We start from the raw sequence: 21,527 nt of genomic DNA on the forward strand, positions 1-21,527 counted from the left end.
GGATAGGCTGGCTTATCAGAGTTGGGGGTGGGCAGGACCTATGGATTTGGGGATGGGCTGGACTCTCAAAGTTGGGGGCAGGCCAGGCAGCATCATGTGCTGAGGGAAATATTATCTGTGGTGCGGGGCCCCCAGAGGTGCGGGGCCCTATTGGGCCCAATTGGTCCAATAGGCCTAAGGCCGGCCCTGAAAGCACTGCGTATCTTGACTGCGTTATATAAATAAATGATGATGATGAGGCCCTAATTAATGAGAAATTTCAATATATATTGGACTACATCTGGATAGGTTGGGGGCCCTAAAATTAATTTGCTGTGGAGCACAGAAACATCTAATTATGCCACTTCCTCTGCACTTTGTGAAATCCAATTGCAGCAAGTGCTAAACATCTCCTGTATTTAGGGTTGCCACCTTTTGTGGAAAAAAATACCGGCCTTCCTATATATTATAAATAAATAAAGTACCCCTTGTTGGAAAATATGAGGATATTAGAAGTAACCTCGGAGTTCCATGACCATCTAAAAGCACGAGGCTAAATATTTTACAATAGGGGGTACTTTATTTACAAAATTAAGCCAGCTTTACCATATACAGTGTAGAACAACATTTGGCGGGTCTTTACTTCCCTTAGTCAGGTTACATGAGTGTGCCAAAATTATTGGACATTATACACATATTAGGACATTGAACACACCCATTCTAATGATGTCACTGAGGTGGGGCTTTTGGAGTGAATTTAAAAGAACCATAACATTAAAAACTAAAAGCGTCTTCAAGGAATGACAAGCTTCTATGTAGCCATGGAGGCAACCATTCAAACACGGGATATGCAATGGATAACAGATAAGTTCTGAAGGCTCCCATAGTATACTACAGAGCTTATCTGTTATCTGCTTTGTGTTCTGAGCCTTTTCTCTTTTCCAGCTTTGAATGGCTGCCCTCGTTGGTACGCAGCAGCTTATTTATATAAACTATTGTAGCGTTTCTGAAGCAAGCACGAGTTTTAACAGTGCAGCATAACCAGTGTTGGACTGGCCCGTTTTTTGAAATCCTGAAAAAAAAACGGCGCTGCGCAGCGCTGCCTGAACATGCGTGGTGCGCCGATCGCAGCAGTGAGGGCCCACGCCGAGTAGAGTTGCCACCCGGCCGGTATTTTACCGGCCTAGCCGGTAAAACACCTGCCAAGGCCGGGACCGGTATTACAAATTTACCGGCAATGCAATTGCCGGTAATTTGTAATACCCTTTAAAAAAAGCCCCTGGCCTGCCCCCCAATTCGCAAAGATCGCAAAGAACTTACCTTTTTTCCAGCGCTGTGCGATGTTGCTCCACCCCTTTTGTGGCACACTGCGTAGCTCCGCCCCTTTTCGCATCACGGACCGCCCCCTTTTGGTGCCCGCCCCCCACTGGCCGGTAAAATTTTTTAATAAAGATGGCAACCCTAGCGCCAAGTTCGCCTGCATGTGTGCACGCCAGTCACGCTTCACAGTAGGGCCCCGGGCCCCCCAGTCCGACCCTGGGCACAACAGTACATTATATTTTCTTTACTTTAAAAGACTTTCATTTTTTGGTGTTACTGTTCCTTTTAGGGTGCTCTTGGTTCACTCATGTAACCCGACGGAGGGAGCACTTAATGTGGTAAATCTGGCTTAATATAAGAAGAAATGCACAGCAAAGAAGTATTAAGTGCTATGTTCATCTGTGGAAGTACAGTATCTCTGCAATATGATGACATGGCCATGCGTCTAGGAATAGCAGCACCGTGTAAACCAGCACAGTTGAAGTGTGAGTAGTGCTCCCTACCTATCTATATACTCTCATAGCAAGCATTCACCTCAAAGAACAATTGCCCACACTGTGTTAGCAAAATAATGATTTATTGGAGTGTGACAGGTGGATTCATGCACTAGCGCTTTCCTATTCAGCCAGTGACAGGCATAAAACAAATAGCACTAGATGTTATTCCTGTGGCTGAAATAACCTCGGCTGTGTTATAGTAATACTCGCTAAACAGCCTCTTCCCCCCCTCTCAGAAATCACAGAAAGCCGCATTCGGTTGCTGGGAAACTTACCACATAGCACGTCACTTCCTGTCGACAATATCCGGTTCCGAAGCAGCATGTGTGTTCCATGTAAAGTGTGATCCTGAGTAGCTCTCAATACAGCGGACAGGTAACAGGAATGAGAAGGGATATCGGTGGCTGGATTTGTGTTTTTTTTTTTAAAAAAAAAAAAACATCTTAGGGGCTCAAATCAGTCTCTGTTAATTCAGCGTTTGCCAGCCTTTGACGTAAAATGTAATGCTTGAAAGTTAAAGAGTAAGTTGTAATGTTTCCTGCCGCTATAGAAGAGCCTTTAAAATGAACCTATCGCTCCATCATGAAAAATACTTGAAATACAACTGATATAGTGTTAACGCTGAAACATAATGTCAGTTATATGAAGCTTTCTAAAACTGGGCTGTCAGCCATTCAGAACATTCATTCCCTTCATGCCTCAGGCATAGCTAACTCTTCCCCTTATACAGAAAAGGTTATATATACAAAGAAAGGGCAGCATTGATGAATACATACCTCCCAACTGTCCCTTTTTAGGAGGGACAGTCCCTCTTTTGACTGCTCAACCCGCAGTCCCTCATTTGTACTGGAAAGTCCCTCTTTTCTCTGGACTGAACAGCCAGAAAAAGAAACAAAGTTTCTCACTTAATTGGCTTTTAGCAGAGAGCCCAGAACAGCTAACAGGCGCAAATAAGATACTTTGTAACAATTTTGAGACACAAAAACAGTTTAGATAAGGAGAAATATTTTCAAACTTTCATAACTTGTCAAATTTTGTAAAACAAACATGGTAATTAGGGGGTGTGGCCACAGAAAGGGGTGTGGTCAAAAAATTCTACGCTACGTGCGAAAAAAAAATTTTTGTCCCTCTTTTTACTTCCAAAATGTTGGGAGGTATGTGAATATGAGATTGACATTGCTTCAATGATCACCTACTCCGTTTTAATAAATTGTAATTGAAGGAATTCTATCAGTGGAACAAGCTTGCCAAGTTGTAACTGTAACCCATATACAGCCCCTCACATGTGTTGTCATTTTGGTTAAGAATGTTTCTCAGATCGAAGCCATGGCAGCCTTTGGACAGTGTTCTGAAAGGCCAAAATGGAGCTGCTCTTGATAAAAGCCCTGATTTGATTTTAGATGTCAAAGCAGATGTTATTTTACTTTGCTTTTTGGGTGGCAGTTAGGGTTGCCACCTTTTCTGGAAAAAAATACCGGCCTTCCTATATATTTATCTTTTTTCCCTATTAATAACATTGGGATCAGCCATCATTTTTACCGGCCAGGTGGCAACCCTAGTGGCAGTTGGTCTTTTGGTGAGGATATTTATACGAAGTTTACGTGTATGATTTCCATACATTTGGTATAATGTGTGTGTGTAGTGTTATTAACTTTTCCAGAAGAAAAATGACTTAATTTCATATGTTTTAATTCTGTTTAGACGACTTATCAAGATGGGGAAGATGAGAAAGTGGCATAACTGGAAAGCAAGGCAGCAGGTGAAGAGTACAGAAGAAACGACTTCAGGAGAACAAGAACATCTGCAGCTTGAACTACAAGGTGGGAAATTTACGTTTACATGTTGTGCATGTGTCAGCAATTGAAAGCTGACTTCTGCATCCTCTGGCTAGTAAGAATTGTGCATAAATCCAGTTGACAACGCTTTTACTATAAAGGGGTTGTTTGCCTTACAACACTGGTTTCAGTTCAGTTGGATTCAGAGAGTTCACCAGAAATAAAGACTTTTTCAGTTACTTTCAATTTATATTTGTGACTGTTTTTACTCTAATATTGGAGTGTAAAGTTTAATTTTACACCTTCTTAAGGTTTTTTAAGTCAGCTGGGGGTTTACAGACTCTGTAAACCAGGGGTGCCCAGGACGTCGATTGCGGTCTACCAGTCGATCCCCATCATTCCTGGTAGACCGCGACCTGCTTCCACCGTACTTCTTGGTACTTCCGAAGTCTCACGGGAGCATAATAGCCCAGCCGCTATCTTTATTTTACCGACACGGGTGAGAGCTGCAGAACCAGCTCCAGACAGCCCCACTCACAGTGTTTGGTGGAACAGGCCCTTTCTCCTCTCAGCAGCAAGGGCTGGCTGAGAGAGGAGAATGGAGAGCAGGCAGGCAGAGAATGGGCAGGCAGAGAGCATAGGAGAAGGGAATGCGGGCTGGCTGAGATCAGAGGAGAAGGCGGGGACGGAGAGCAGAGTCAAGCATGGACATGGAAGGAAGGGAGGGTGAGATATTGAGCAGCAAGCACGTCGGACACAGAAGGTAGGGCTAAGCAACTAACACGAGATACACCTATGACTAAGCGCCGGAGGGTGCGAAACGCGTAAGGTGGGCCTGGTGGGGTTGTTTGTAATTGATTTTTAATGCTACTTTAATAAAACAATATTTTTATGAAAACAAAAGCCTTGGGACAGCTATCTTTGGATAAAGGACTTTTTTATAATCAACTAACACGGACACAAAAGGGAGGTCTGACAGCTACAAACACGGACACAGAAGGGGGGCTAACAGCAACAAGCAGTCACACAGAAGGAGGGCTGACAGCAACAAGCAGTTACACAGATGGAGGGCTGACAGCAACAAGCAGTGACACAGATGGAGGGCTGACAGCAACAAGCAGTGACACAGATGGAGGGCTGACAGCAACAAGCAGTGACACAAAAGGGGGCTGACAGCAACAAGCAGGGACACAGAAGGAGGGCTGACAGCAACAAGCAGGGACACAGAAGGAGGGCTGACAGCAACAAGCAGGGACACAGAAGGGGGGCTGACAGCAACAAGCAGGGACACAGAAGGAGGGCTGACGGCAACACGCAGTGACACAGAAGGGGGGCTGACAGCAACAAGCACTGAGGGGGAAGGGAGGGCTATGCAGCAAACATGGAGGGAAAGGGAGTGTGTTTAAACTTTCATAACCAGCCAAATTTTGTAAACTTAATATGGTAATTAGGAGGTGTGGTCAAAAAAATGGGGGTGTTCAAAAATTGCCGCACATTACAAAGGTAGATCTCCTTATGGGGGCCAGGTGTCAAGAGTAGATCCCAGTGTATCAAAGTCTGGGCACCCCTGCTGTAAACTATTCTAAATTGATACGTTTAGTTGATATATTTGTTCTTTTTGTCCCTGCTGAACAGAATCTCTGAGTTTGATTAAAGGCAGCTGTTAGAATTGATACAATAGTTGCTAATATCCCACAACTACTGTTGAGAAATGTATCAACTAATGTAGAAAATTGTAGCAGTTCAGAATATGCACCTGGATTACTTAGCTGCCAGACTGAAACACCAGGAACATTAAACTTTAATTTAGAAAAAAACTGTAAAAAAATATAGTTCTGACGAATAATCTGAATAAAGGTATTTTTTTTTTAGCTGTGTCTGTTTTACTTCATTAATTTTTATTAAAAGGGTGGTTCACCTTTGAGTCAACTTTTAGTATGTTATAGAATGTCCAATTCTTAGCAACATTGCAATTGGTCTTCATTATTTATATTTTATAGTTTTTGAGTTATTTGCCTTGCTCTCTTGCCTCTTTTTAGCTTCCAAATAGTGGTCACTGGTCTAAATCTAAAAACAAATGATCTGTAAGGTTGCAAATGTATTGTTATTGCTACTTTTTATTACTTCTCTTTCTTTTCATGCCCTCTCCTATTCATATTCCATTCTCTTTTTCAAATCATTGCATTGTTGCTCAACTGAAATGGCAAACTGGAATGCCAGAATACCACTCTCTAAAGTTAATTTAAAGGTGAACACCCCCTTTCCAAGCATAATTATGATTAGTTTATTTAGGCTACTACTCTGAGATGAAATGTACTCAAGTTTTATGAATAACCATAACTGCCTCTATTAATACATTAACACTCAGTATGCATGTATTGTAAAGTCATCAGTCACAATTCATGTGCAGGTTCTGAACAGCTGAAAGGTGTAGATGAGAGCAATGCTTTAGTTTTACCGGGCAAGAAATCCAAAAGAAAAATAATCAGCGAGACTGGCCCCACAAAAAAGCCTTTAAGTAGAAAGCAGAAGAAGGTGTTGCAGAAAGTTCTAGAACAAAAGGAAAAGAAAAGCAAGGTTGGTAGAATTACTATGCAGCATTACTTTTTTATATGTGGCAAATTTGTAATTTATTTAGGTGCATGACATGTTATTTAGCCTTAAACCTGCATCAAAATTAATAACTAATTACATGTAGTAGCAATGTTGTGTGTACAGTTTTAAATGCACATTGCAATATTTGGTTTACCCACCCTTCATCAGGCCTGATGAAGGGTGGGTAAACCCCCCCGAAACGTTGATCTTTGTGGTTGCACAATAAACTGGGGTCAATCCCCATCTGCTTGAAGATATAGTGTGTGCGGATCCGTAATTTACTTCATTTGAATCCAGTAACATCTGGCCACCCAAGATTAGGAAACAAGGCACTAAAATATTGAAGAAAATGTTAGAGGTAAAGTTTTTTGATAAAATAGGTCTGCTGCATTAATGAGCATTATACATGTTTTCGTGGTATGTTGTAGGACCTTATTTTGAATTCTATATGAAAGGCCTATGCTAAATGTTCAGTGCCTATGCATTGGGTTGTGATTTTGGGGTTAACTTAGTCTTAATAAACTAACTTTTTTACTACATCTATTTCTGGAGTGTGATCCAGTTTGTGCTAGCCCATTGCTATTTTTGCAGTTTGAATAGACTGTCTTTTAAACCCATTAGTTCACAATTAGTCTGTCTGGACAGAAAATCTCATTATTTCTATTGGCTCATGCATTGGGTTATTGGCTGACTTAGGACTTTCAAGTCCTTCCAGTTTCAATTGCATTCCATTCTTTTGGCCTATGTGCTTTTTAATGTAATGTGGCCATCCTCTAGTAAAGATATATTGTGCAATATTTGATTAGATTGAAGTGTATTCCACAAAATATCTTAAATCGTTTCAATCTTTAACCAATTGAAGTCATTCAATTTAACATCTACTCTTATTTATTACTTTCATCGAAAGCAGTTTTCTTGTGATTCAAACGTTTTGCCTTTCTGTTACAGAAAGATATTTTTGTTTTTTTTTTGTTGTCCAGGGAGTGTGATTTCTCAAAGGTGATAAGGCAAGCTGTGTGCTGGAAGCTGGTGTGCTTTTTTCCATTTTGGGGTGTTATGTCTTCAAAGTTATGAGCTTATTAAAAGAATAGATCACATCCTTAACCGCCTTTAGAACTTTGCAGTTTGATTACATTGAAAATGTAAAATACCCCTTGTTTTCTAGAGAGCAGAACTGCTCAGTAAACTGAGTGAGATTCAGGTGTCAGAGAAGGAGTTAAGCCTATTATATACCACATCCAAACTGGGTACAGGAGATCGTTTGTTCAGTGCCAAACGGTAAGTCGGTCTCTAATTACTGCTGTTTATTTAGCAATTGTTTAGATTCTTTATACATTACCAATCTCCATTATTGCCGTCTTGCTCCACTTTTTTTGTTTAGGACAATAGAAGAAGCAGATTCTTCATTACAGGGACGGATCAGTAGCATCAGTGGGGCCAACAAAAAGAGCAAAAAATCTGAAGAGGAGGATATAGTAGAAGAAAGTGATACAACTTCTGGTAGCTCTGAGGAAGATGAAGATCAAGTTGAGGCAGAGCAGCAAAAGGATGAGGAAAATGACTTCATGGCACAGTGTAGTGTCCTGTTTACTTCAGAAAAACCTCAAGCTGAGCCAAAGTCCCTTAGTGACAAACCCACAAAGAAACCTTCAGAAACTCCTTCATCGCAGCCTGCAATATTCATACCAGTGGACAGATCTCCTGACATTCAGGTCTTTTGTCTTTTTTTTATTTTGCTGGGTATATGTTTAGGGTTCAAGATTGGAAGGGAGAAAATGTGATGGAAGGAGCTCATACATATATTAGCAAGAGAGCAGCATATACCTGTTTAAAATAAATTTACCTTTATCTTGAATCTCTGAAGGGCTTCAGAATGACCAAGATAAAATAATTAGCAACAGAGAGCCAATCATTTTTGTGAGCTATTTGGTCCCCCTCTGAGGGTAACATTTCCCCATGACCCTATAAGCTTCACTGTAATTAAATCGGTGAATTGTTTATGGTGCTTTCAGCTATCACTTTTATAAGGCTTATCTAACTGGAAGCAGTGGTTGCCACAAGTGGGGTTTTCAACTTCTCAACCTCTAGGGACTCTACAGATGTCCCTAGATAACATTTTAGTTTCATCATAATATTGCCTGCATATTAATTAAATATCAAATTATTGCTCCACTTCAGTAAAAAAGTGACAGCTTGGCTCAGAAGAGCTGTACAGTTTCAGGCAACTTTTTGTTTTAATATGTTTGTCTGTCCTTTCCTCTTATGTTAAATGCTAGAGAATGAGGATTATTCTATTTAGATATATTTACTTGTACTTAAAGGGATTCTGTCATGATTTTTATGATGTAGTTTTTATTTTTAAATTACACTTATACCGCAAATAATTCACTCTACAATATAAAATTTAATTCCTGAATCAGCAAGTGTATGTTTTTTTTTTTTTTGTAATATTGGTGTGTAGGCAGCCATCTTAGGTAATGTTGCCTGGTCATGTGCTTTCTGAAAGAGCCAGCACTTTAGGATGGAGCTGCTTTTTGGCAGTCTGTTGTTTCTCCTACTCAATGTAACAGACTTTGTCCCATTGGGACCTGGATTTTACTATTGAGTGCTGTTCTTATATCTAGCAGGCAGCTGTTATCTTGTGTTAGGGAGCTGATATCTGCTTACCTTCCCATTGTTCTGTTGATAGGCTGCTGGGGGGAAAGGGAGGGGATGATATCACTCCAACTTGCAGTACAGCAGTAAAGAGTGACTGAAGTTTATCAGTGCACAAGTCACATGACTGGGGGCAGCTGGGAAACTGACAATATGTCTAGCCCCATGTCAGATTTCAAATTGAAATATAGCAAAATCTGTTTGAATTCTGCTGAAGCAGCACTATTAACTCAAGCATTTTGAAGAGATAATCTTTTTGCTGCTATATAAGAGTTATGTTATGATGTTGTTAGACTCTCTCTATTATCTCATTCACACCCAGGAAGCCAGATTAAAGCTTCCAATCCTGGCTGAAGAGCAGGTCATCATGGAAGCGATTAAAGAGAACTCTGTGGTGGTTTTATGTGGAGAGACTGGCAGTGGAAAAACCACTCAGGTGCCACAGTTTCTTTATGAAGCGGGATATGGAAGGTAGAACATTTAGTTTTTTTATTATTGGTAATCCTGTCGGCAGCTTTAAACTGATTTTGCTGAATCCGCTATTTTTTGCCAAACTAGTTATTTTTTGTAATACTGAAAATACCCAACAATGTGAGTATTTAAACCATTCCTGGGTAGAAAAATAAGAGAGCTGCGAACCTGTATAAATGCATTGCCCAGTCTGTCTTAGCATGATGACACAGCAGACCCTAAAAATAAAAATCTGCCAACAGAGAAACTCATAAACATCTCATAGGACATGTGTTATACAATATTCTTTGAACACCTTTTTTTCCCCAGGCGTTTATATTTTTTACTCACATTAGTTTAATGTACAGGCATGGTACCTGTTATCCAGAAAGCTCTGAATTATGGAAAGGTCATCTCCCATAGACTCCATTTTATCCAAATAATTCAAATTTTAAAAAACAGTTTCCTTTTTCTCTCTGATGATAGAACAGTACCAGCCTATTTCATTTATTTAATGTTTCAATTAGATTTTAGTAGGTTTGAGGTTATGAAGATCCAAATAATGGAAAGATCCATTATACGGAAAGCCCCAGGTCCCGAGCATTCTGGATAACAGGTCCCATGTCTGTACTTTGCACTGTTCTGCCTATAGCAAAATATTTAAATTTTAGTATCACTTGAAAATGTTGCATGTTATGTTGTTTGTAATTCTTATTTAGTATAAAAAGAACTATTAACCTTTTATGTATTTCTCCAGGTCTGCTTGGGGGACACAGGGACAGTGGGTATAGATGGCACCACTAGGAGGCAGAACACAATAAAAAAAAATAGAAACTTGATCAGTATCGGACTGGGACACCAGGGGCCCACCCAAAAAATCTTAGACCAGGAGCCCACCAAACGACCTTAGATCAGGGGCCCACTCTCTACTATTATAATTCTTCTCCTCGCGCAACCTCCATTCTACTAGTCTCTTTTCTTTACATATTATAATCTATTATTCAATCTATTTAGTCTCTATGGTCTCATAGAAATAGGTGATGGCCATGAAATATGCCAAATGTTTTGAAGCAGGAGGGCCCACTGACACCTGGTCCCACCGGGAGTTTTCCTGGTATCCCTGTGGGCCAGTCCGACACTGAACTTGATCCCTCCTCCTCCTCCTCCTGCTATACCCCTCCTCTGTAGGCAGAGACACCTAGTTTTGTTGTGTCCTCAGGAGGTTAGGACCGTCTCCTGCATTCAGGAGTATTTTAGTATTTGTTTTGCTCTTCTTTTTATTTCATTACAATTCCTTTACATTATATGGAGCTGGACAGCTACACTGAGTAGTCTGATCCATTACTTCAGGATGTCAACGGGGTCTCTTGTGCTCTGCACTGACCATCCAGCATTGATTCCCTCCCTCTGTCGTCCAGAGTGAGGATGCACTGGCCGGGACAAAGGGCTGAGGTATAGCCAGTTTTATCCTGTGGCTGATTCCTCCATATATGCCTCCAGGATTCCTACACTAGCACTCTGGGAACTCCTGCCATGGCTCATTTAAGGTAAGCATATACAGAGGATAATGAAGACAGCAGAGAAGATCATAGGTGTCTCTCTTTCTTCCATCACGGACATTTACACCACTCGCTGCATCCGTAAAGCCACCAGCATTGTGGCTGATCCAACACACCCTCACACTCACTGTTCACACTCCTGCCATCTGGAAAAAGGTACCGAAGCATTAGGGCCCTCACTACCAGACTGTGTAACAGTTTCTTCCCCCAAGCCATAAAGCTGGCCATAGATGTTAAGATTTTTAAAAGATCAGATCCTGATCGTGAGACCACGATCTTCTCAGAACGATCGTACGATCGTATGAATATACCATCAACTAAAAAGACAAATTTGCCAGGAAAACAAAGGGGAGCTGCCTGCTTGGCCCTGCAAACACAGATAGATTGCACTGGGACCGACAAAGATTTTTTGACCTGGCCGATCAATTTTCTGACAGATGTCGGCCGAAAAATCGTAAGATGTGCAATCGTTCGAATCCCACTAACCGCACGATAATTTTGAAGGATTGGTCGGACTTCCCTAAAATCGGTCGTTCGGCAAGAAGAATCGTTGCGTCTATGGGATCTACTGCGCATGCGCCGAATGTCACAAAGTTTTCCGATCGGGCGCATGCGCAGTAGATCCGTACCGGTAACTGTTCCTACTGCGCATGCGCCAGAAGACGGCGGTCAAAGCAGGAAGAAGACGCGCACAGGAGAAGATGGCGACTGTTAACTCCGTGGACAGGACCTGCGCAGAGGGGTGAGTAACAAGTTAGGGGCATTTGCCCAGGGGGACAGGTAGGCCAGGGGGGAGGAGGGGGGAGGGGCAACACAGGGGAGGGGGGAGGGGTTTTGCGCCCAGGGGGTTTCCTTCTCCTTTAAACAGCCTCCACCAAACACACAGGCAGGCAATAGGAATGGCAGTTATGTTTCCTACTGTCCTCACTGTCAAGAGATTTTGCACTTACTGTACACTCACCCGGCGAGCAACCCCGGAAGTACGCGCCGGTGCCTTAGGCAACATTTTTCTAAGGCGCGCATCGTCACCATACGTCACTGTTAGGGGAGGGGCCTTTCTTCGTGCTCTCAATTGCGCATCCAGGCATCCCATTGATTCTGGAGGAGGTTCCTCTTCCGGCATCGTTCTAGTCTCCATTACTAGCAGACTCACCACGCTGGGCAGAACTCTTCCCCAGCTTCTCTGCAGCGCAGCCCCCCCCCCCTGTTTTTTCTTAGAACACAACAGGGCAGTACTTCTGACACAGCGGGGTTTTTAGCTATTGCCACAGGGCAGCAGGCTTTGTAATTACTGCCTTATCAGGCTTCTACTCTCCTTCAAGGCTTTGCACTCAGCAGTACCCTGTGGAGGCATTTTCAGTTTATGTATATATATATATATATATATATATATATATATATATATATATATATATATATATATATATATATATATAAACCTACATGATATATATATATATATATATATAACCTACATGATATATATATATATATATATATATATATATATATATATATATATATATATATATATATTGTTAATGTAATTCCTCTCTTACAGGAACAGCTTGTGTACACCATGTCTGAACCTTTTTTCCAGGCCAGCAACTACTGCATCAGTTAAGTATTTAGCTTGTGCCAAATGCCGCAAACGCCTGCCATCTGGTCACAAGGACCCTCTGTGTCCTCAGGTAAGCCAAGCCTCCCATGGGGACCTATCAGGCCAGTCCTGGGACTCCACCCCCCTGGACCCCTAGCCTCCCCCAGAATGGGCATCTCAGCTTGCCGCCGGCATTCCTAAATTGGCTCTCTCCCTTGATAAACTGCTAGCGCGGCTAGATAATCCTCGGCCTAAGCCTCCAAAACGTAGAGCCCCCTCTCCTTCCAAGGATGAGTGTGAGGCGGAGTCCATCACTACTTCTCCCCTGCCGCCTGACTCAGAGGACGTTCCGGCCCTGTCTGATGGTGAACTATCTCACAGCTCCGACTTAATCTGGCTATAGACACACAGATCCTATCGTACGAATCGATGATTCGTACGATTTTCGGATCGTGTGTGGAGAGTGCCGAAAGCTTTTCTTCCCTCCTGCAACTCTGCCGTAGGGGGGAGACTTCGCAGGTTTGACTCAAGACGCCTGGGTACACAAGGTCGTGAGTCAGGGCTACCACCTAGAATTCACTTCTCTGCCGGACCGCCGGTTCTTCATGTCCAGATATCCTCAGTGGCATCAAAAGGCTCAGGCGCTGCACAACGCGATCGACAAGCTTATGCGTTCAGAGGTCATCATCCCTGTTCCGACCAAGGAGAGATTCTGAGGCTATTACTCAAACTTGTTTGTAGTTCCCAAGAAGGATGGATCTGTTCGGCCAATCCTGGACCTCAAGGAACTCAATACATTCATTAGACCGCGAAGGTTCAAGATGGAATCCCTTGGGTCTGTCATAGCAGCCATGTCCCCAGGCCAATTCCTGGTTTCTCTGGACATAAAGGACGCCTAACTTCATGTCCCAATTTTCTGTCCCCATCAGAGATTCTTGCTATTTGCCCTCCAAAATCACCACTTCCAATTCACGGCCCTTCCCTTCAGCCTCTTGTATCTTTACCAAGATCATGTTGGTGGCCACTGCTCTAATCCACACCAGAGGGATCTCCATAACTGGATGATCTCCTGATCAAGGCACCTTCGCAGAGGCCCAGCAGGTGTTGCACTTCACTATGGTTCAGTTACAGGAGTTGGGTTGGTTCATCAATCTGGACAAGTCCTCGTTAACCCCGAGCCAATCCATGGTCTTCCTCGGGATGCAGTTCAACCCAGACACAAACTGTCCCAGCGACAAGGTCCAGCATCTACGGACCTTTGTGCGGTCTCTCCTCTCAAAGTCATCCCACATCACAAGATTCTACATGAAGGTGTTCGGAGTCATGGTTTCAATGATAGAAGCAGTTCCCTTTGCCCAGCATCACCTCAGGGGCTTCAGTGGAATATTCTTGCGGCCTGGAGGTGCAAATTCCTTCAACTGGAATTTCGTCTATCCCGCAGGACTCAAGTCTCTCTTCTCTGTTGGATGCAAACCAGTCACCTGACATGGGGCAGACCCCTAGGGGATCCACAATGGCGACTGCTCACCACAGATGCAAGCCTGTCCGGTTGGGGAGCAGTGCTGGAGGGTCGGTCAGCGCAGGGTCGCTGGTCTCTATCGGAACGACGTCTTCACATGAACCTTTTAGAGATACGGGCAATCCGACTCGCCTGTTAGCCATCTTCATTCCAGGTCTCTTAAACTGGGAAGCAGATTATCTCAGCAGACAATCCCTAGATCCCGGTGAGTGGTCTCTAAAGACGACATCTTCCACAAGATCATTCAAAGATGGGGGACGCCAGAGGTCGATCACATCACAATCGAAAAGTTCCTCTCTTCTTTTCAAGGTCCAGGGACCTGGCAGAAGATGCCCTCACCTCTCCCTGGGACATCCATCTCGCGTATGCCTTCCCTCCTCTTCATCTCATTCGAAGAACGATCAAGAAGCTTCCGAGAGAACACACTACTCTCATCTTCATAGCTCCAAGATGGCCCCGTCGATCCTGGGTCTCGTATCTAGTATATCTCTCAGTAGAGGAACCTTGGACTCTGCCTCTCATCCCGGACCGTCTCTCTCAGGGTCCAATCCTTCACTCTTGTCCTGCCAACCTCAATTTGACGGCGTGGCTACTGAAACCTTGATCCTGAGACAGAAGGGGTTCTCTGACGCTGTCATTCTACCATGCGTGCAGCCCGCAAACCGGTCTTGTCTGGTGGTGCCAACGTATTGGTTTCAATTCACGGAAGTTTTCCACTCCACACCTTCTGGCCTTTATACAGGAGGGAATGTCCTTGGAGATGTCCCTCAGGTCGCTGAAATCTCGGTTTTCGGCACTTTCCATCCTGTTTCAAAGACGTCTCGCCTTGCTCCCCGATGTTAAGATTTTTCTTCAGGGAGTGGCCCACATAAAGCCCCCAGTACGTTCACCGGTGCCGAATTGGGACTTAACCCTAGTCCTACGTGCTCTGCCAAGTGCTCCCTTTGAGCCCATGGATTGTATTCCACTTGGCTCACATGGAAAACCGTTTTTCTGCTGGCTATTGCCTCAGCACAGAGAGTATCTGAGATCTCTGCCCTCTCATGTAAGTCTGCTCTGTTGACCTTCCACAACGACAGGGCAGTACTTTTCCCTCTTTTCTTCCCAAGGTGGTTTCCACTTTCCACCTCAACCAGGAAATTACGATTCCTACCTTCTGCCCATCCCTTTCCAATGCAAAGGAATCTGCACTGCACACCCTCGACCCCGTTAGGGTTCTCAAGTTTTACCTGCACTGGGTCGAGGACATTCGTCAATCGGACTCCTTGTTCATCCTTCTCTCAGGGGCACACCAGCTACTAAGACTACCATATCCCGCTGGAAAAAACAGGCCATCAGTCAGGGCAAATTCCACCAGGAATGAGTTTGTCCTGGGCTTTTAGAAACCAAGCCTCAGCGGAACAATTGTGCAAGGCTGCAACGTGGACTTCAATCCATACTTTTGCCAAATTTTACCAGTTTGGCACCTTTGCGGCATTTGACACCCGCTACGGCAGGAAGGTATTTCAGGCTGCAGTGGCTGGTTCCACTTAGGCCTCTACTTCCTGCCCTTGATTCAGGGGACAACTTTGTTACGTCCCCACTGTCCCTGTGTCCCCCAAGCAGACCTGGATAAAAGGAGATTTTGTGTACTCACCGTTAAATCGCTTCAGTCGCTTGGGGGACACAGGGCTTCCCTCCCTGGATAGAGGCCTTCTCTTGGCTTCAAACTCGGTGGACTCATCCATCTGTTCTTTTTCTGTTGATTATTAATAACCTCCTGTTTCTGAGTGTCTCTGCCTACAGAGGAGGGGTATAGGAGGAGGAGGAGGAGGGATCAAGTTTCTATTTTTTATTGTGTCCTGCCTCCTAGTGGTGCCAGCTATACCCACTGTCCCTGTGTCCCCAAGCGACTGAAGAGAAAGATTTAACGGCGAGTACGCAAAATCTGCTTTTCTTTGCTACTATTATCTAGGTATCATAGATTCATAATAATGTGCATTAGTAGTTGTATTTAGCACTCTGGGTTTATTTTAACTTTTTCTTTTCTTTCTTTCTGTCTTTCTTTCTTTCTTCAGTGGAAATTACATTATTGGTGTTACTGAACCCCGACGTGTAGCAGCAATTACCATGTCACAGAGAGTAGCCTTGGAAATGAATCTGCCTCAGCGGTAAGAAAAAAATGTTAAAGAAGTTATGAAGAATGTAAAAGATAAATTGTAACATTGAGGTTCTTCCTATAGGTTAAGCATAAATAAGTATGAACAAGTAAAGGGAAATTGGAAATTAAAAGCAATAAACATAAAATAATATGATTATATATATATTAACTGGCTCTCCACACCCCAAGTCCCACTACTAGAAGTAATGTATTCCATAATGATCCTAAGAAAACTTAAACAGTGGATTATTTGTGTTCAGTACAAGAAGAGTGTGGAGAAAGTATGTCATTATCATTGCTTCTCCAGTTGCCACCTCATACATAGACTCTGTAAGTGGGAAGAGAGTTCACAGCAGGTTTCTGTCTCTGTCACTGCAACTGCAAAATGCACTGTTAAAGGACAAGAAACGCAAGAGTTTTTTCATGTGTGCTTAAATGTGATGTACTGCTACTCTATGCTGTTACACATGTATATTTAAGAAAATTAAATATGGTATACATAAATAAGCTGCTGTGTAGCCATGGGGGTGAGAAAGTTAAACAGGGCTGTCAGGTAGGCCTTTACATAATAGATAAGCTGTTTAGAATACAGTGATTGTAATACTTAACCTAGAAAAATTCTAGGTAAATATGATGAATTCCCATAGTTCTATGGAATAAGTTATTTTTCTAATAAAATAGGATATTTGTTGTCAAGCAATAGCTTATTTATAGGTGCTAGATGAACACATATAAACTTTAAATGTATAAACCTATTTTATTTTTATGATGTTATTAGTCGTTAAAGCTTGTCTGTCTCATTCTGCTGTATTACAGAGCAAATGATGACTCCTGTGGATGTACATACTGATTATGTTTTTTTTTCGGGTACACCATAGCCCTTTCAAGTCTCACCATCAGCCCAGCAGTTTAGTTTTGTTTTGTCATTAAAAAATTAAATGTTTTTGTAATTGCTTGAGTCTTCTTAAGGAAAACCTTTGTGACCATTAAATAGGAAGCACGAAGCTTGTCCATTATAAGCCATACAGTACCAATACAGTTAAATAACAAGCAGTTGCTGGTGATGTTGGGGGGTGGCAAAATGTGATTGTATCACTATATTCTAATGTCATTGTATTGTTTCTTATGCAGTGTAGTCTCCTATCAGATTCGATATGAAGGAAATGTGTCTAATAAAACCAAAATGGATGGTGTCCTGCTAAAAGAAATTCAGAAGGTATGTGTGTGTTTGTGTGTGTGTGTGTGTGTGTGTGTGTGTTCTCCGTGGTTTATTAACAAAGCTGTTACTTGAACTTTATCATCCTGTTTTTTAAGGGTTCCAAACCATGTTGTGAAACAGTTGATTTCAGCTAAGATCTATGACCACTGTCTAAGAATGCTTTATTATAATTTTTTTAATATGTTTGCAGATGTTAATTTAGTTTACATCTTTTAAGGGGTCATATAGCCTAAGTTCAACCTCTCAAGGACCAAACATGGTTGGTTTTAAGTTATTATCGAACAAATACTGAATTACTACAAAAATGTTACTGATTTTATTTGTTTTTGATTTTTTTTAATAGGACTTTTTACTAACCAGGTACAAAGTAGTAATAATTGATGAAGCTCACGAGAGAAGTGTCTACACAGATATTCTGATTGGGCTGTTGTCTCGTATTGTACCACTGCGGGAAAAGGTTTGAAATTTCCATTTGCCTGTTAAGAATTTTATGCTTCAAAAATACTAATTAATTGTGATAGTTATAGAAGTAACACTTAGGAGGTTATTTATTAAAGTACGAATGCCAAAAACCCGAAAAATTTGATTTTACTATAAACATTTTTTACTATTAAATCGGAATTTTTAGTGGGAAAAAAAACCTTACATTTTTTGAGATTTATTATACCCCGAGGATGGAAAAAGTCCAAATCCGAAAATCTGTCATCGCCGACCTGCCGAGGTTGTATAAAAGTAAATGGGAGAGGTCCCTATCCTATTTGAAAGTTTCTGTGGTCTGCGCGGAAATTAGCCTGAAAATACTACTATTTCGGAATTTTTGGGCAAAATCCAATTAAATTGTGCTTTTTTAATAATAAATAAGGTCCAATCGTGGATTCTAGTTTGGTCTGACTTTTTTTTTTTATATATAAATACAATTCTGATTTTGATTAATAAGGCCCTTAGATGCTATAATTCCCACACTGTGATATGTGCACACACATCCAAAGGCATCTACTGCTAAAGTCAATATTGCATATAAGGATTTGCCTACATTTTTCCCATCAGTTTTACAAAAGAAAATTCTTTGTGATTACAAAAGACAGGGCTGTGCTCAACAATTTGACCATAAAAGTTCCCCAGGAAAAGTTGGAGAAACAAATGTGATATTACTCTGTACAAGCAACCAGCAGTATAGTATTAAATATATATATTTTTGAAAAAAAAACAGAAATCTCCTGGGTAGCTGTGAGCTATTGTAGGCAGATAAACTAAAGAGTCTGGTACTAAATAACCCATCATAGTATTTGGATTTCTTTGCAGAAGGGGAGCCCATTAAAGTTAATCATAATGTCTGCTACATTGCGTATTGAGGACTTCACTAATAACAAAAGGCTTTTTCCTGTACCACCTCCTGTGATCAAGGTAGGTGAATTTTAATATTAAAAAGTTGATAATGAACTTGCTATTGCAAATGGGGAAATGTTTAGATGGTATTCAAACGGTGGCAATGATTGAGGGTGTTTTGGATCTTGACTATGTAGTTAACTGTAAGAGGCAAGTTACACAAGTCTGTTAGTGTGTGATGAGCAAATTGTCCGCAAGGTTTTTCTCCAAAAAAAACATCCATAGACTCCAATGGGTGAAAACATTTCTTGCGCACCAAAAAAAATTGTCGCCCGTCAACAAAATTAGGTTCCTATAGACTTTAATGCATTTGTCGAAGTTTTTGCAAATCAATTCGCCCATCAATAGTGATGAGGCAAACCATTTTTGATGGGTGTATTGCAATAGCCACTGTTTTCTTTCATTACTTAGAGGTGAGATTGTTGTCTAACACTGTGTTGTACTTGTTGCTTTTTGACTAAACCTCTGGTTAGAGCTTGCTGTGCTTCCCAAAACACTTAAAGGGGCAGAATACCCGGTTTTAACTTCAGTCCAGTTAAAAGAGCTTGTGTAAACAAGGCAAAATCTAACATTGAAACTAAAGACACATTCTACTTCTTGTCCTGTCAAGTAAGGTCAAAGCAAATCAGCAATCCACTGCATAGTGAGCTGCTCTTTTAAAATATAGCGGGTTCTAAATGAATGCAGGTAGGGATTCTTTTATGCAAATAGTAAATTTGTTTCTACCTTGCTCCTCATGGTGGAAGTAGTTATGTGAGTTGAATTTCAATTCAGATTTTGCACTGTTTAGTGCAAGAAGAAATAAAAACAATTTGCTCTTAAAAAGGGGTGGTTTACCTTTAAATTAACTCATAGAATTGATAATGGCTAAGGAACTTTTCAATTGGCCTTCATTTTTTTTCTTCTGACTTTTTCCAATTTTCAAATGGGGGTCACTGACTTGATACTGAAAACAGTCTATGAACCCTTTAAATATCTCTCTAATTTTATGTGAATGTGATTTTCAAAGTCCTAAAAGCACACAAGAAAATCTAGTTAAACAAATGAAGCAAAAATGTATATATTTAGTCATGTATAGGGATGGGCAAATTTTTTTTGCCTTGTTTTGCCGCGAAAATGATGCCCATAGACTTGTATGGGCATCAGCGACATTTCGCTGGCGGTGAATTTTTGGTGAAGTGAAACGGGTCAAATTCGCCCAACACTAGTCATGTATTTATGGAGAACAAAATGATCCATTAACATTTCTGTGTGTGGCAAAAGTAAGTGAATCCTTAGGATTATCATATAATTTGAAGGTGAAATCAGAGGCTGGTGTTTGAATTGATGGCATGACAATCATGTGTGAGTGAGAGACCCTGTTTTATTTAAAGAAGATGTGTATCATGGTTCAAACAAAGGAGGTGTCTTGAGGACCTCAGAAACAGATGTTGATGCCCATAAAGCTGGAAAAGGTTACAGGACTAGCTCTAAAGAGTTTGAACACCACCAATCAACAGTCAGACAGATGGTGTACAAATGGAGGAAGTTGAAGCCCATTGTAACCCTACCCAGAAATGGATGACCATCAAAGATAACTACAACTGCAAGGTGAGGTTACAAAGGAACCCAGGGTAACTTACTTCTAAGCAACTGAAGGCCTGTCTCAAATTGGCAAATGTTGATGTTCATAAGTCCACCATCAGGAGAACACTGAACAGCAATGGTGTGTATGGCAGGGTAGCAAGGAGAAAGCTACTGAAAATAATGGAATACGCACTATAGCAATTCCTACGGGGCACTTGCGAGCTAACATGAGATGCCAGTATTTGCGTTTTCAGCAAATTTGCCAAATGGCAAGGAAACTCCATATTGTTGAACTCTATGGGATCCACACGTTTCGAAAATGCACTTCACTGAAATACACCATGTATTTTCAATATCGTGGCCGAACTCTTGCAAGTTAAATTGCGCATATACTTATATATGGTATTGTATGCTGGTGACATAATTATGTTGCATATTGACGATCATTCTGGCTACATTTTGTAAGTAGCTTTTCTGCTTCACTTTTTTTTCCACAAACGTTTTCACAAAAATTCTTCCGAGAGGTTTTCCTCCAAGGCTTTTTGTTTTTTTGATACAGGAACGGAAAAGGGAAGTGTAACTGTGGAAATGACAACGAATGGTATATTGTGTCATTACCAATACGTAACAGTGGAATCGTGGGGAACAAGAAAAACCAGAAATGCATGTTTGGAAAAGAAAAGTACAGGGTGAAAAACGCATATCATGCGTGGTTTAATTTCTCATATTTACACTAAACTGCACAATTTAAAAAATGTGACATAAAAAAAGCCCCATGTGACCTCTCCCAGAAGGATACTGGAATAAGGTTTTGTAGATAGATGAAACACAAATAGAACTTTTTGGCTTACATGAGGAATGTTCCATTTGGAGAAAGAAAAACACTGCTTTCCAGCATAAGAACTTATCCCATCTGTGAAACATGGTTGTAGGAATGTTCTGGTTTGGACCTGGGCAGTTTGCCATCATTGATGGAGCAATGAATTCTGATTTGTACCAGAGAACTTTAAAGGAAAATGTCAAGACATTTGTCCGTGATCTAGATCTTAAGAGACAGTGGGTCATGCAGCAAGGCGACGATCCTAAAGACACAAGTCGCTCTACAAAACAATGATTAAAAAATAATGATTAAGTAAATATTCTGGAATGGCCAGTTTATTTGAGGAAAGCCACCACCATCCACATACTGAAGGTGTTCTGTGTGGAGGAATGGGCTTAAATTACTCAGTCAATGTACAGGACTGATCAACAGTTGCCGCAAATGTTT

General features: G+C 41.4%; 1 protein-coding gene across 2 annotated transcripts in view; it reads left to right on the forward strand.

Moving 5' to 3' along the window:
* Positions 1–1,444: 1,444 nt before the first annotated feature.
* The window catches only part of dhx37.S (DEAH-box helicase 37 S homeolog), a 41,894-nt gene continuing 21,811 nt past the window's right edge, over positions 1,445–21,527 (forward strand). Inside the window, exons 1-10 of one of the 2 annotated variants that reach the window (XM_018244186.2) lie at positions 1,445–2,171; positions 3,498–3,616; positions 5,982–6,148; positions 7,332–7,444; positions 7,548–7,878; positions 9,144–9,292; positions 16,007–16,099; positions 17,221–17,305; positions 17,652–17,765; positions 18,611–18,712. In XM_018244186.2, coding sequence (XP_018099675.1) covers positions 3,511–3,616; positions 5,982–6,148; positions 7,332–7,444; positions 7,548–7,878; positions 9,144–9,292; positions 16,007–16,099; positions 17,221–17,305; positions 17,652–17,765; positions 18,611–18,712 — 1,260 coding nt within the window. In that variant the 5' untranslated portion in view covers positions 1,445–2,171; positions 3,498–3,510. Of the gene's footprint in view, positions 2,172–3,497; positions 3,617–5,981; positions 6,149–7,331; positions 7,445–7,547; positions 7,879–9,143; positions 9,293–16,006; positions 16,100–17,220; positions 17,306–17,651; positions 17,766–18,610; positions 18,713–21,527 lie in introns of those variants that run through there. The other variant, XM_041580340.1, reaches the window with a different exon arrangement.

The sequence above is a fragment of the Xenopus laevis genome, chromosome 1S, assembly GCF_017654675.1.
Source record: "Xenopus laevis strain J_2021 chromosome 1S, Xenopus_laevis_v10.1, whole genome shotgun sequence".
Taxonomy (NCBI): domain Eukaryota; kingdom Metazoa; phylum Chordata; class Amphibia; order Anura; family Pipidae; genus Xenopus; species Xenopus laevis.